The sequence below is a fragment of the Megalobrama amblycephala genome, linkage group LG17, assembly GCF_018812025.1.
Source record: "Megalobrama amblycephala isolate DHTTF-2021 linkage group LG17, ASM1881202v1, whole genome shotgun sequence".
Classification (NCBI taxonomy): Eukaryota; Metazoa; Chordata; class Actinopteri; order Cypriniformes; family Xenocyprididae; genus Megalobrama; species Megalobrama amblycephala.
In genome coordinates, this window is record NC_063060.1 from 44,753,350 (window position 1) to 44,769,039 (window position 15,690).

The following is a 15,690-nucleotide window of genomic DNA, read 5'->3' on the forward strand; positions in this document are numbered from 1 at the left end:
TTAACAGCCAGTGCAAAGCTTTCTGGAAAGAAACAGAAACACAGAAGAAACAAAACATTTTAAAGGACAGCCAGACCATCTGACTCCATCAACATCTCAGTTTCTCCTTGACAGTGACATGTTTGTGATGGCAGGCAGGTTGGTCACAACTTGAACAAGCTCAATCAGCATCATCAATAATGTTGATTATCACAAATATATATACATAACTTTGCAGAGGTGATAATTTTAGAGTGGGATTACCCTGCATATTGTAATGTCACAATATATTAAATAATTTTATACATAGTGTCTATACTTTTGAAATGAATATTAACATTTATGGATTGATCCCAATGATTGTAAGTGCCTCACTGTAACCCAGATTTATTTAGTTTAATTTCATTCAGGATGATTGGACACTCATTTCTACATGTTGACCCTGTGTTTCTGGATCAGTCCTGCCATTATCATGTTCTTTTGGTGGATCCTCAGAGACTGATCTCAGTTCAGATTGAAGACGCTGTGACACTGATATTCACAACACCATCAATTCAATATGAACCAGAATGGCAGAGCATATTTTTAATTACAGATTATATTTTCATAGCAGAACATTTCAATGTAAATTGACTGTAGCTTTAAAAGTAACATGAATAATAACAGTTCTGTGTTTCTACTTTCTCCCAGCTTGATGGAGACTCTGAAGTGTGCAGAGGAGAAAGAGGAGGGCAGTCCTGGGTTTATCACTGTCCTGAGATCAGTCAGGAGTCAGAGAGAGGAATCACAGACGCTTACATGAGCCGCTTCTCCTTCACGCTGGAAACACTTTAATTATTATGATGCATTCGTGATATTATGCACTGAATTTTGAAACACAATTCTGACAATCCACTGTAATAATTTAGAAAATATTAGCTCAAATATAATTTCAGTTCTGTGTCATTATTATGGTTTATCAAGTTCAAATAAACAGACTGGTTAAATTAATAAATCAAATCTTTATTGAATAATCTTAGTTGCATATGGTTCAATGCTCAGACTTCGTCTGACCAGTAATTCTAACAAGTGTTATTATACCAAGGGAAAACAATGGGAAAAAATGACTGCTTCACAACATCATTCTGTGACGATAAAAACCCTGAAATGAAGACATTCTCTTATCTCCTACCCATGAAGACAAACATCCCTTTAGACCACACAATCATAAGAGTTAACAGCAATAAAAATAAAATGAGAAGTAATATAAAATATAAAACATAAAATGACATCAATTAATAATAATAGTAAAAGGATTAAATGATAAAATGGAAAATGATGTAAATCAATAATAATATGAATAAATGATAAATAATGACAACTACATAAATGACTAATGATTATAAATGATTACGAAATTAAACATAAAAACAAAGAAAATAATCTTTAAAATAATGATGAGAAAATAAAACACCAGTGGTTGTTTTCTTAAAGTAAAATGTGGTTATTGAAAACTCTTAGATCCTTCAAATGTTACATCAGTGAACTACACTGATCAAAATGAATATCAATAAATAATCAGATCATGTATTTTTAGTGATTAAGATATTATATCTTATATTATTATATATTATATTTCACATTTAGCTGATGATTAATACAGTATTCAGACATTTCAAATATTCATCATTAATTAAAATCTGATCTCAAATTAATTAGTTGTTTTATTATTTGAGCAGAAACACCTGAAAAATCACATGAATTATGACACTTTTCAACTGAAAGGTAATTTTGACAGTAATAGAGATTGATGTGACACTACAATAAAAACTGATTTCCATCAGCACAAGTAGAGGCTGAGAAAAGAACACACACACACACACACACACACCTGACTGTTTCTCACACATTTATTCTGACATTATATTTCAGTATTAATGTAATGAAGAGACTCTATAACATCTCACTGTCACTGATTCATCATGAGCTCAAAGCATTATGGGTAGAGTCTCTCTACAGTCTGTTCTGATTCAATAACACAGTTTCACTGATGATCTATTACAAACCCAAAACCCAGGATAGAGCAGTTGAGTGAATGTAGTCTGGACTGTGTGGATGAGGCTCATTGTGTCTCCAGAGACGCTGTAGAAGGACAGAGTTCCTGCACTGTGATCCACATACACTCCTATTCTCCTGCTGATGGGCTTTACACAGAGTTCAGTCTGTATGTTATTGTGTATGAATGAGTAACTGGAGGAAGAGCAGATCAAACTCCAGGACTGATCATTCCATCCAAACCGACACTCTTTACCCCATCCCTTCCTGCTGATGCTCTCATATGACACTGATATATACACACGAATCCCACTCCACTTAATCTCCCAGTAACAGCGTCGATGACACACACTCTCTCTACACAACACCTGAGACACACAATCAAATCTGTCTGGATGATCAGGATACGACTGAAGCTCTGTGTCAGTGCCATTAATCACTGTGTTCCTCTCAGACAGATGGAGGTATTTATTCATTGTGTTCAGATCCAGAGTGAACTGATGGGAATCTGATGGAGATAAAACACATCACAATCAGGAATTATCAATCTGTCCCATCTTTTAATCTACACTGTAAATGATTTGTTCTGCTTGTTAAATGTACTTAATTTGTTAAAACCACACAATTATGAACATTTTGTCCTAATTTAATTGTGTAAAATCCAGTTAAATATGTAAAACTGAAGTTTACTTCATCCATTAGTGTTGAATAAACTGAAACTGGACAGTGGATTTTTAGTTCCCAGCATGCTTTGTCATCATCTGAATCCATTACAGAAACTTTCTATCTTAAGTTTAGATCTGACAAATTAATTTAGGTTTTTTCACAAATTCGTATTACAGAAGCAAATCTTAACTTGATTTTACAGAATTTCATCTCATCTGTAGTTCAGAAATCTTACAGCTCCATCAGTTCTGCTCAACTCTCAGGTCTGTTACCAATCAACCAATGATGTGCTTGATAGAAAAAGATTTGATAATGTTGATAGAAAATCACTGTGGAGTCTGTAATTATTTATCAGTGTTTTGTCATCAAAGTAATGAACTTTGAAACCTATATCATTTTTAAAGTTTACACCTAATTCATGCAAGACACTGATATCACTTTCATAAGTTTCTCAGTGAAATAATATTTTCCTTCCAGGAAAATTCTTTAAAGGGAAAAAAGTTTTGTCCTTAATTCATGGGATCCAGGCTTTAAAGCTATTTTTTAAATTATCCTTTTTATTTGCCTTTTGCAGTTTCCCACAAGAACACCTGGCTGCAGATTGGGGCAGAGCTGCATGTGTCGGCCCGCCCCACACTTACTCTGATTGGTTCAGTTGTCTTTCATAGGGATTCATGATAGAAAATGTGTTCGAAGTTGGTCAAGGTCAGAGCAGCACATGAATTAATGAGCAAATGTCATCAATCCAGTTATAAAACTTAAAGAGAGGTGTGCCGCACAAATAAGATATAGAGCACACTTAAAGCTGCAGTCCGTAACTTTTTTGGGTTAAAAATAATCCAAAATCAATTTTTGAGCAAGTACATAACCAGCCAGTGTTCAAAACTATCTACTTATCTTAATCCGATTCACAACGATAAGCTTGTAATAATGTTTTATAATAAGAGCGACATGGCGGATTTCCGCATGGTGGAAATTCAAGCATGCAGCAGTTCCTCTGTGCGTCATTATGTCACGTCCGTAAACAGAAAGGAAGGAGTCCCGTCCAGGCTAATCGGTTTTATCATGTGAGGATGCCGCTGGTAGTGGATCATTTATAGCCTTTTCTCACAGCAGCTGAAATAATTAAACTTATCATTTTGATGGTGGATTGTAATCCAGAAAGATCCAAATGACAGTCATCAGTGACAACTGGAGATTCACCTGTAGCCAAAAGCAAAAGACTTAAGGACTGTTGAGTGGCTACAGAAATTGAAATCTACAGGTAACGCTAATACACACTAAATACACAGTCACGCAATGCTGATGGTGTTAACATTAACAATTTGAGAGCAAAGTATAACGGTAATAATAATTTGCACGGTTTGGCATGATCCGAGCTAAGCGATCGTTAGATTTAATCATCATTGGCAGCGTGATTTATTGTAGGCCTAATGCTTTTTTCCTCAGTTGGTCAGAACAAAAGTGGTAGAAATGTTACTTACTTGTTCAGATGATATTTTCCAGTGAAAAATCTTATATTGGTCATACTTTCAAGACGTAGAATCTGTGATTCTGAAGTACAGTATCCACCGGTGCGGTGATTGACAGCAAGCATTAGATTCATCCGCGCTGACGAGCCGTGCCGAGGCACAACGCACGTACTGATAACTGTTCCGCATATGACTGCAATTGCAGGTTTCAAACAAGAGATGGCGACAAAGAGGAAAAATCGTGGACTGCAGCTTTAAAGTAAAACATCCTTATTTGAAGACATTCATTTATTGCATGATGCTAAGCTGAATTTACAAACTGTTTGCTGAAATAACCTAAACATTAACAGTGTTGAATGTGATGGTCTGTTTCCCTCATGCTTTTGTTCCTTAGTCTTCATGTTGCTTATTGTTTGTATGTTAGTTTCTTTATTAAAAACCCTGCATTTAGATCTGCGTCTCAGCCTGCTTTCTCCAGATGTTACACCTACTTCATTTTACTAGGCCAGCTTTTTCAGAGCAAACCAAAATGGTACAAACTTCACACTCATGTTCTTTGTCACCATTAACAACATTTTCAACTCAATTAAATCCCACAGGGATCCTTGGATCATCACCACCCAGTAAAAAATTACATCAATAATTATAATGATCAAAATAATAATGATTCTGAGGAGCAAGTTGGTTCAAATAATGTGGCTATTGTCCAATCTTTAATGGCGTTTTGTAAATCCCATTTAGACCTCACAGAGATTTGAGAAGCAATCATGAAAATCATTAAAAAGAGAATTTGCTTTTGCAGAGCAGAAAACAGCATCTTCTGAACATGTACATGTATACAACACGAACAGCTACAGTGTGTGTGTGTGTTTGTGTGTGTGTGTGGACTTACATTTGCGTACTCCTGCTCTAATCCTGATCTCTCCTCCGTTATCCACACTAGAAAACACACACAGTGTCACATTCACACACAGACACAAGTAAGCTTTTTAGATTTCTGAGGTATTTTTTGAATTTTCTGTTAAAATTCATCAAAATGGTAGTGAATATATGAGGTGGAATTAGGTAGAAATGTCCTAACAGTAGGAAAACACAAGTGTATACTTTGCACTTGGGACAAACCTTGTTGTGTTTTTATATTTACACATTAACTGTTGTTTTCTTCTCATTTTAGATGCTGGAACAATAAACATTCAGGCCACAACATCCAAAGTGGAAACTTCTATTAAATCATGACTCTGTAATGCTGGAGACTGTGATGATGGAAAGAGGAGAAGATCCAGAAGTTCAGAGATCATGCAGAGATCTACTGATGTATCCCAGAGGATTGATTTTTGGTCTATTTAATGTTCTGATGCAGTTAGAATTGGTCATTGTTCATTAATGTTCATTAATAACATTTCATTATATTCTACCGCTCAATAGTTCTGAATTAGTACGATTTTTGTATTGAAAAAAAAAATATATACAGCAAGGATGCATTAATTGATCAAAGATTATGTTCATGTAAATAATGTGTTTGGATAATACTTGAGACGTGTGTTAATTTCTATCTTTATTCTCTTTCTATTGTAGACCAAAACACACATACACAAACCCATATATATTCCTGTTTATATATGCATAATGTGTTGTGTTCAGCCTGAATGAAAATTAGCATTGTGTTAAGAACAAATAAACTTCCTTTGGATGAAGCTGATTGGATACTGTGTTTTGACCAACAACCCTTGAGGAGAGCTAGAAATCAGTGAAATCAGTCACTTTTTCAGTCATACTAAGTAAGTTGGGAAACTATTTTACTGATAAAGTTGCAAGGCAGCGCTGACAACAACTTTCTGTGCGCATGTATGTTTCTGTGTGTGAGAGAGTGTCTCGTACTGTATGTGTGCTTGTGTTTGAGTGAAAGCTGGAGAAATTAGTGCTGTCATGATAACCGTAATATTGTAATACAGCAACACTGACAAGCCAACTGCAGAGGATGGCAAGCAGCCGCAAAATATGTTCACTTTTTAATTATTTTTTTTCAAGAGGTGCTGTCACTTTAATACACAGATCTATACACATGCGATTTTCCCCCCTGCTGTTCAGACATAACCAGCAGTGTTTATGTGAATTTTCCATAACCTTGTGTGTATTTGACAGTTTAAGCACAATAAGACGTGAAAGAGAAGTTAGTTAATTTAATACTCACGAGACATGCTGACAGACAGCTTTTTGTGTGTGTGCTTCAGATGTGTGCGCTCAGAAAACCATAAATGAGAAGTTTAAACTGATATAGCTTTAAAAACTTTCAAATAATGCAAATAATAAACTTTCATAATGAAGAAGAACTGTTTATTCCTTAATGCTCACATATTGGATGAATCAAATAAACAAATAAACTAATGACGAATATGTGAGCATTACAGCTATGGTATGTATATTGACACAATAATACTTCTGAGGTAAAATCAACTGAATTATGCTATGAAACACTCTGAAACACATCTACAATGATAATAAATATTATTACTTGCAGAGTTATTAACGCACAGCAATACCACACAGGGAAAAGCAGACTTTTAAAAGTCCCATGACGTGCTACTTTTTGGATGCTTTTATATAGGCCTAAGTGGTCCGTAGTACTGTATCTGAAGTCTCTTTCCCGAAATTCAGCTTTGGTGCAGAATTTCAGCCACTACGAGCCAGTCCCACAATGAGCTTTCCTCAGGACGTGCCATTTCTGTGTCTGTAGCTTTAAATGCTAATGAGGAAGAGAGAGGCGGGGCAAGGTGGAGGGTGGGTGTGGCCTTAACCAGCTTGTGGCCACTGTACCATGCGCTAATGTTGACAGTGGATATATCGCAATGGCTCGTAGACACACAGTCGTTCAAGCTGTTCAGTTTGACCTAGAATCTGATCTGGATGGAGAAGCACCGGATGAAGAAGTTGCAACTCAGCGGCTACAGCAGGACTTCTCCGAATGGTTAGTTTAAAATACTGTGTCTGTATCACACTGGAAACTTCTATTAAATCATGACTCTGTAATGCTGGAGACTGTGATGATGGAAAGAGGAGAAGATCCAGAAGTTCAGAGATCATGCAGAGATCTACTGATGTATCCCAGAGGAATGATTTATGGTCTATTTAATGTTCTGATGCGGTTAGAATTGGTCATTGTTCTGTTTTATTAAACATTTCATTATATTCTACTGTTCAATAGTTCCGAATTAGTATGATTTTTGTACTTAAAAAAAAAAAAAAAAATTATACAGCAAGGATGCATGAAATTGATCAAAGATTCTGTTCATGTAAATAATGTGTTTAGTTGGTTTGTTTATGTATGCTGTTACAGTTATCATGTAGCTAACGCTAGCCTATGTTGTTGGCTTTTCATGTTGCTCTGATTTGCTATTGTGTGTATATATATATATATATATATATTTTTTTTTTTTTTTTTTTTTTTTTTATATCAGCTACAGACACTAACCAGCACCACTATATTAGTCAGACCTCTGCCATAATTACATCTACCGTTTTGGATAGGTGCCTTTGTGAAAAATGTGCTACCATGCCAACATCATTTATTTGTTTACATGTGTTATATTTCATATATCTTAAAAGTTTTTACAATCTTTCTTTATTACAATTACATCAAGCTCTGCAAAATGGAAATGGTTATCCAAACAACAAAAAAATGTACAACACTTGCATTACAGTGTGTGTATTTACACACATACTTGATGTTATCTAACTTTACATTAGCGATAGTAACTGGGCTGTATTGGCCAGTCGTCTGTGAAATGTGTGGCGCAGACATACAAAAATTTGGGAAGTTGTATCGGCGCATTACCAGAGAAAATAAAATTAACCCACTGTTTCACAATGGCTTGGATGAAGGAACTAAAAAAATACTAAGGTGTTCATTTATACATCCAGACACTGAGCAACTGCCATGCTTCGCTCCTTTCCAAGCCATGATGTCTTTCGAGGAAAAAAAAAAATATTGCGCTCTCCTCCACTGTAGTAGCTCATTTTCTCATAGGCGGGCAAAGCAGAGAAAGGGGAGGTAACCTTTCCCCGTATGACGACAAATAGGGAAGATTCCAGATTGGGCCGTCTGAGCTTTCATTTTCACAAAGGCGAAGCAAAATACCCTTGGTGCACCCATCGCCTTTTCTAGCCACTGGGGGACCATAGGCAGGCTAGGGGAACTCATATTAAGGTAACACTTTAGAATACTGTATCGTACTTACTGCATAACTAATAAGGAATTACTGCAGAATTAATCGGTAGTTCGTCATTAACACTCAAGTAACTACTATTAACTACTAAGGAATATGTGTTAACTAATCAGTATGTCATAGCGTTTTTTAATTGTGTTAAGTAACTATTAGTTAATCAGTAACTAATCAATTCAGTCATGCCTCCTGAAGAACTACGATTAAGTAACTACTAATTCAGCTTCAGGAGGAATAACTATTAAGTAACTATTAATGAACTGTGAAACTCAGTATCAGGTTATGGCCCTTTCTTCTTTACTACTAATGTTAGTTGATTTACTAATATATATATATCAGTATATATATATGCTCTGCAAATATTGTTAAACATTCGTTCATTTGCGCCACTGTATGTTTCTGTCGGTGGGTGCTATAATGTTGCACGTCTTGCATCACATGCAGGTCAAAGTTTGAGCGCACACATGTAATATCTGTGAGTTTTGTAATATCTCCCGTTTTGCAAGAGAAAAGGGACTGGGATTCCAACTGTCAGCGGAGAGGTACATCGCTCTCGCATCATAACAATGCGCTGGCGACACTTAAACTAAACACTGTAGATACCACATTAATGAACTGTAGAATTAGAAGAAAGTTGTTTATTCATTTATGTTTTTTAAACGAATGGTGAATTCTTCGTGTTTTTCCTCGTGCTCGACCATTTCCGTGGATGGCGCTTGAGAGTGTTAATTTTTTTATTCAAGTGTTGTCTGCAACCAGAAAATCAGGATGGATCCGTGACCTGCCAATACCTCAGGTATGTTTATGGCCTTATATATATTTTGTGTCTGTTCTTACTCAAGATATTTCACATTACTATTATAAAGTGATGCCAAATGAGTTCTGTATTTAAGGCAATGATCATTACCACATCATGCTCAAAGAATTACTTCAAACCCACTGATAATTAATAGAGAATTACCACATCATTCTCAAGGAATTACTAAGAACCTGGAACAGTATTCTAAAGTGAAAACAATGGGAACCCATTGATAGTTAATGAAGAATTACCACATCATTCTCAAGGAATTACTAAGAACCTGGAACAGTATTCTAAAGTGAAAACAATGGGAACCCATTGATAATTAATGAAGAATTACCACATCATTCTCAAGGAACTACTAAGAACCTGGAACAGTATTCTAAAGTGAAAACAATGGGACCCATTGATAATTAATGAAGAATTACCACATCATTCTCAAGGAATTACTAAGAACCTGGAACAGTATTCTAAAGTGAAAACAATGGGAACCCATTGATAATTAATAAATAATTACCACAACATTCTCAAGGAATTATTAAGAACCTGGAACAGTATTCTAAAGTGAAAATATCCTTGTGCATAAGTAATAAAGCCTAAAGTAGTACTAACATAAAAAATGTAATTTTACTTTAAAAGATGACACATTTTAAGAACATTTACATTTATTGCAGTGTTAATAACATTTTCAAAAAAAAAAAAAAAAAAATATTTCCATACTACAAAACAATGAAAAAAGTGAACACTAAAAACAAGAAAACAATACCAAAATTTACATCAGATTACTAGGAACTTACCAAATATAACAACAGAAGACAGCAAATATGTGTATGCCTAAACTTCAACTTTCAGCCAATGGTTCTCTAATACATCTAATTCATGTTATTTTTTTCTGGCAAAGTCAATAAGCATGCCATTCTTCTTTTTTCCTCGATGATGCTTCGAAGTGGCTCCCTTGTGCACATTTCTTTGCACTGTTTGGCAAACTCTGACAGTTTCTGGCCTCTGTGGAACTTTTCACGCAATGTCTTGTAGGCTTCAGCATCACAATACTCCAGCTCTGCTATCGCTGCCGTATCCACAACTGTTTTTCGATCCACCCCACACTTGTATTACGACACATTGATGTCCTAAGACACGAAACGATCGGTTTTTGTGAGAAACCGAACGGTATTTATATCATTTTTTAACTCTAATACACCACTACAATACACACTCTAATACACACAAGATGGCGCCGCGCATGGCAGCCACAGTGCTTAGCTCTTCAGTGTTTGTTCTGTTTTTGTTAGTTTTTCCTGTTTTCTGTTTTTCAAACACCATCAGTTTTACCAGGGATGAACTGCTGAACATTCGGCAGTTCACACCACAAAATCTTTTACCGGATTTCGATTATTCAGACGTTTTGTTGAATGTTGTAGTCGGCGGAGCGGCAGCGCTGTTTAGACGCTTCAGGACGCGCAGACGGGGAAAGCGCGCCGGCGCCCTCGTGAAGCTCAGACAGCGCGGATTAAGAACGCCGCTGCCTAGCATCCATCTGGCGAATCTCCGCTCTCTGCCCAACAAAACGGACGAACTCCTTCTGCTCTCCCGGACAAATAAGGATTTCTCGAACTCGGCTGCTCTGTGCTTCACGGAAACCTGGCTGAACGACGCCATTCCGGACAGCGTGTTATGTCTGCCGGGCTTTCAGCTGTTTAGATCAGATCGCGACGCAGAATCAACGGGGAAATCGCGCGGCGGCGGGACGTGCTTTTACATCAACGAAAGGTGGTGTTCAGATGTAACGGTGTTAAAGAAGATGTGCTGTCCAGATCTTGAAACACTCTTCATTAACTGCAAACCGTTCTATTCGCCGCGGGAGTTTTGCTCGTTCATTCTGGTGAGCGTCTACATTCCTCCGCAAGCGCACGTGAGCTCGGCTTTACAGTTACTCGCTGATATGATCACAGAGAGCGAGCAACAACACCCGGACTCTGTTCTAATCATTCTTGGGGACTTTAATAAAGCGATTCTCTCACGTGAACTGCCCAAATACAGACAGCATGTTACTTGTCCCACCAGAGACAGTAATATACTCGACCATTGTTACACAGCAATAAAGGATGCATATCACTCTGTCCCACGGGCAGCTTTGGGGCTCTCTGATCACTGTTTAGTTCATCTCATACCAACCTACAGGCAGAAACTGAAATCAGCTAAACCTGTAGCAAAGACTGTAAAGAGATGGACCACCGAAACAGAGCGGGCTTTACAAGCCTGTTTCGAATGGACTGATTGGAGTGTTTTTGAAGTTGCTGCCACCGATCTGGACGAGCTCACAGAGACTGTTACATCATATATCAGTTTCTGTGAGGATCTGTGCATTCCTACAAAGACTCATTTATCTTACAACAATGACAAACCCTGGTTCACTGCAAAACTCAGCCAGCTCCGTCAGGCCAAAGAAGATGCTCGCAGAAAAGGGGACAGAGTCTTGTACAAACAGGCCAAATACACACTGGAAAAGGAGATCAGAGTGGCAAAGAGGAATTATTCTGATAAACTTCGGAATCAGTTCTCTTCTAATGACACAGCTTCAGTGTGGAAAGGTCTGAAAGACATCACCAATTACAAGCCACCATCCCCCAGCTCTGTGGAGAATCAACGACTGGCAGACGATCTGAATGGGTTTTATTGCAGGTTTGAAAAATCACCATTCACACCTCCATCAACCCCACTCTCCCCCACACCTGCAATTCAGTTCAGTGAAGATGACGTGCGCCAGGTCTTCAGAAAGAACAAGAGAAGAAAGGCACCAGGCCCAGACAGCGTTTCACCAGCCTGTCTGAAAACCTGCGCTGACCAGCTGGCCCCCATCTTCACACAGATCTTCAACAGATCACTGGAGCTGTGCGAAGTCCCCTCATGCTTCAAACGCTCCACCATCATCCCCGTCCCAAAGAAACCCAAAATTACTGGACTAAATGACTACAGACCTGTGGCTCTAACGTCTGTGGCCATGAAGTCATTTGAAAGACTGGTTCTGGCTTTTCTGAAGGACATCACTGGACCCTTACTGGACCCCCTGCAGTTTGCTTACTGAGCAAACAGGTCTGTGGATGATGCAGTCAATATGGGACTGCATTATGTTCTCCAGCATCTGGACAGACCAGGGTCTTATGTGAGGATCCTGTTTGTGGACTTCAGCTCTGCTTTTAACACCATTGTCCCATCACTCCTCCAGCCTAAACTAACTCAGCTCTCCGTGCCCACCTCTGTCTGTCAGTGGATCACCAGCTTCCTGACAGACAGGCAGCAGCTAGTGAGGCTGGGGAAATTCTCATCCAGCACCCTCACCATCAGCACCGGCGCCCCTCAGGGCTGTGTCCTCTCCCCACTGCTCTTCTCCCTCTACACCAACGACTGCACCTCTAAAGACCCCTCTGTCAAGCTCCTGAAGTTTGCGGATGACACCACACTGATCGGCCTCATCCAGGACGGTGACGAGTCTGCTTACAGACTGGAGGTTGAACAGCTGGCTTTCTGGTGCAGTCTTAACAACCTGGAGCTCAACACGCTCAAGACAGTGGAGATGATCGTGGACTTCAGGAAAAACCCACCTGCTCTCCCCCCACTCACCATCATGAACAGCACTGTGACTGCAGTGGAGTCATTCAGGTTCCTGGGCACCACCATCTCCCAGGACCTGAAGTGGGACAACCACATCGAGTCCATTGTGAAAAAGGCCCAGCAGAGGTTGTACTTCCTTCGCCAGCTGAGGAAGTTCAACCTACCACAGGAGCTGCTGAAACAGTTCTACTCTGCCATCATTGAATCCATCCTCTGCACTTCAATTATCGTCTGGTTCAGCTCAGCTACCAAATCTGACCTCAGAAGACTACAGAGGGTAGTCCGGTCTGCTGAGCGAATCATTGGCACAACCCTCCCCACTCTCCAAGAACTGTACTTATCCAGAGTGAGAAAAAGGGCAAAGAAGATCACTCTGGACCCCTCACATCCAGCACACTCCCTCTTTGAACTGTTGCCATCCGGTCGACGCTACAGAGCCCTGAGCACCAGAACGACCAGACACAGGAACAGTTTCTTCTCTCAAGCGATCCATCTCATGAACACTTGACAAACACGGAACACACAACACTATTACATATTATTTACTTAAAACACTTATTTATATCTCAATTTGCACACATAATTGTACATACAATTGTCTATAATATATATTGTCTTTTGCATTTTTTGCACTTTGTCTATCTTGTAAATTTGTATATTATTATTTTATTCTTTTTATTATGTGTCTTGTCTTGTCGCTGTTACTCTGTTGCACTGTGGAGCTTCTGTCACTAAAACAAATTCCTAGTATGTGTAAACAACATACCTGGCAATAAAGCTCTTTCTGATTCTGATTCTGATTCACTATGTCCAACTGCCTTCATCCTCCATGTTAATAAGGTCAAATTGCATTCTGGACGGAAGTGATGTCGCGCGCGTAGACTTCAACGTGTGCTAGAGATCACTTCCGTCATGGAAGGATGAAGGCAGTTGGACATAGTGGTGTATTAGAGTTAAAAATTGATATAAATACCGTTCGGTTTCTCACAAAAACCGATCGTTTCGTGTCTTAGGACATCAATGTGTCGTACCACAAGTGTGGGGTGGATCGAAAAACGGTTGTGGATACGGCAGCGATAGCAGAGCTGGAGTATTGTGATGCTGAAGCCTACAAGACATTGCGTGAAAAGTTCCACAGAGGCCAGAAACTGTCAGAGTTTGCCAAACAGTGCAAAGAAATGTGCACAAGGGAGCCACTTCGAAGCATCATCGAGGAAAAAAAGAAGAATGGCATGCTTATTGACTTTGCCAGAAAAAAATAACATGAATTAGATGTATTAGAGAACCATTGGCTGAAAGTTGAAGTTAGGCATACACATATTTGCTGTCTTCTGTTGTTATATTTGGTAAGTTCCTAGTAATCTGATGTAAAATTTTGGTATTGTTTTCTTGTTTTAGTGTTCACTTTTTTCATTGTTTTGTTGTATGGAAATCTCTATATATTTTTTTTTGAAAATGTTATTAACACTGAAATAAATGTAAATGTTCTTAAAATGTGTCATCTTTTAAAGTAAAATTACATTTTTTATGTTAGTACTACTTTAGGCTTTATTACTTATGCACAAGGATATTTTCACTTTAGAATACTGTTCCAGGTTCTTAGTAATTCCTTGAGAATGATGTGGTAATTCTTCATTAATTATCAATGGGTTCCCATTGTTTTCACTTTAGAATACTGTTCCAGGTTCTTAGTAATTCCTTGAGAATGATGTGGTAATTCTTCATTAATTATCAATGGGTTCCCATTGTTTTCACTTTAGAATACTGTTCCAGGTTCTTAGTAATTCCTTGAGAATGATGTGGTAATTCTTCATTAATTATCAATGGGTTCCCATTGTTTTCACTTTAGAATACTGTTCCAGGTTCTTAGTAATTCCTTGAGAATGATGTGGTAATTCTTCATTAATTATCAATGGGTTCCCATTGTTTTCACTTTAGAATACTGTTCCAGGTTCTTAGTAGTTCCTTGAGAATGATGTGGTAATTCTTCATTAATTATCAATGGGTTCCCATTGTTTTCACTTTAGAATACTGTTCCAGGTTCTTAGTAATTCCTTGAGAATGATGTGGTAATTCTTCATTAATTATCAATGGGTTCCCATTGTTTTCACTTTAGAATACTGTTCCAGGTTCTTAGTAATTCCTTGAGAATGATTTGGTAATTCTTTATTAATTATCAGTGGGTTTGAAGTAATTCTTTGAGCATGATGTGGTAATGATCATTGCCTTAAATACAGAACTCATTTGGCATCACTTTATAATAGTAATGTGAAATATCTTGAGTAAAAACAGACACAAAATATATATAAGGCCATAAACATACCTGAGGTATTGGCAGGTCACGGATCCATCCTGATTTTCTGGTTGCAGACAACACTTGAATAAAAAAATTAACACTCTCAAGCGCCATCCACGGAAATGGTCGAGCACGAGGAAAAACACGAAGAATTCACCATTCGTTTAAAAAACATAAATGAATAAACAACTTTCTTCTAATTCTACAGTTCATTAATGTGGTATCTACAGTGTTTAGTTTAAGTGTCGCCAGCGCATTGTTATAATGCGAGAGCGATGTACCTCTCCGCTGACAGTTGGAATCCCAGTCCCTTTTCTCTTGCAAAACGGGAGATATTACAAAACTCACAGATATTACATGTGTGCGCTCAAACTTTGACCTGCATGTGATGCAAGACGTGCAACATTATAGCACCCACCGACAGAAACATACAGTGGCACAAATGAACGAATGTTTAACAATATTTGCAGAGCATATATATATACTGATATATATATATATATATATATATATATATATATATATATATATATATATATATATATATATATATATATATCAGTACAGTAGGCATAAATCTAAGTAAATCAACTAACATTAGTAGTAAAGAAG

General features: G+C 37.9%; 1 protein-coding gene across 1 annotated transcript in view; it reads right to left on the minus strand.

The window, feature by feature from the left end:
* Positions 1 to 1,988: 1,988 nt before the first annotated feature.
* Positions 1,989 to 15,690, minus strand: part of LOC125251964 (NACHT, LRR and PYD domains-containing protein 3-like) — a 37,829-nt gene continuing 24,127 nt past the window's right edge. Inside the window, exons 10-11 of the mRNA XM_048165020.1 lie at positions 5,044 to 5,090; positions 1,989 to 2,521 (exon numbers count right to left, since the gene is read on the minus strand). Coding sequence (XP_048020977.1) covers positions 1,989 to 2,521; positions 5,044 to 5,090 — 580 coding nt within the window. The remainder of the gene's footprint in view (positions 2,522 to 5,043; positions 5,091 to 15,690) is intronic.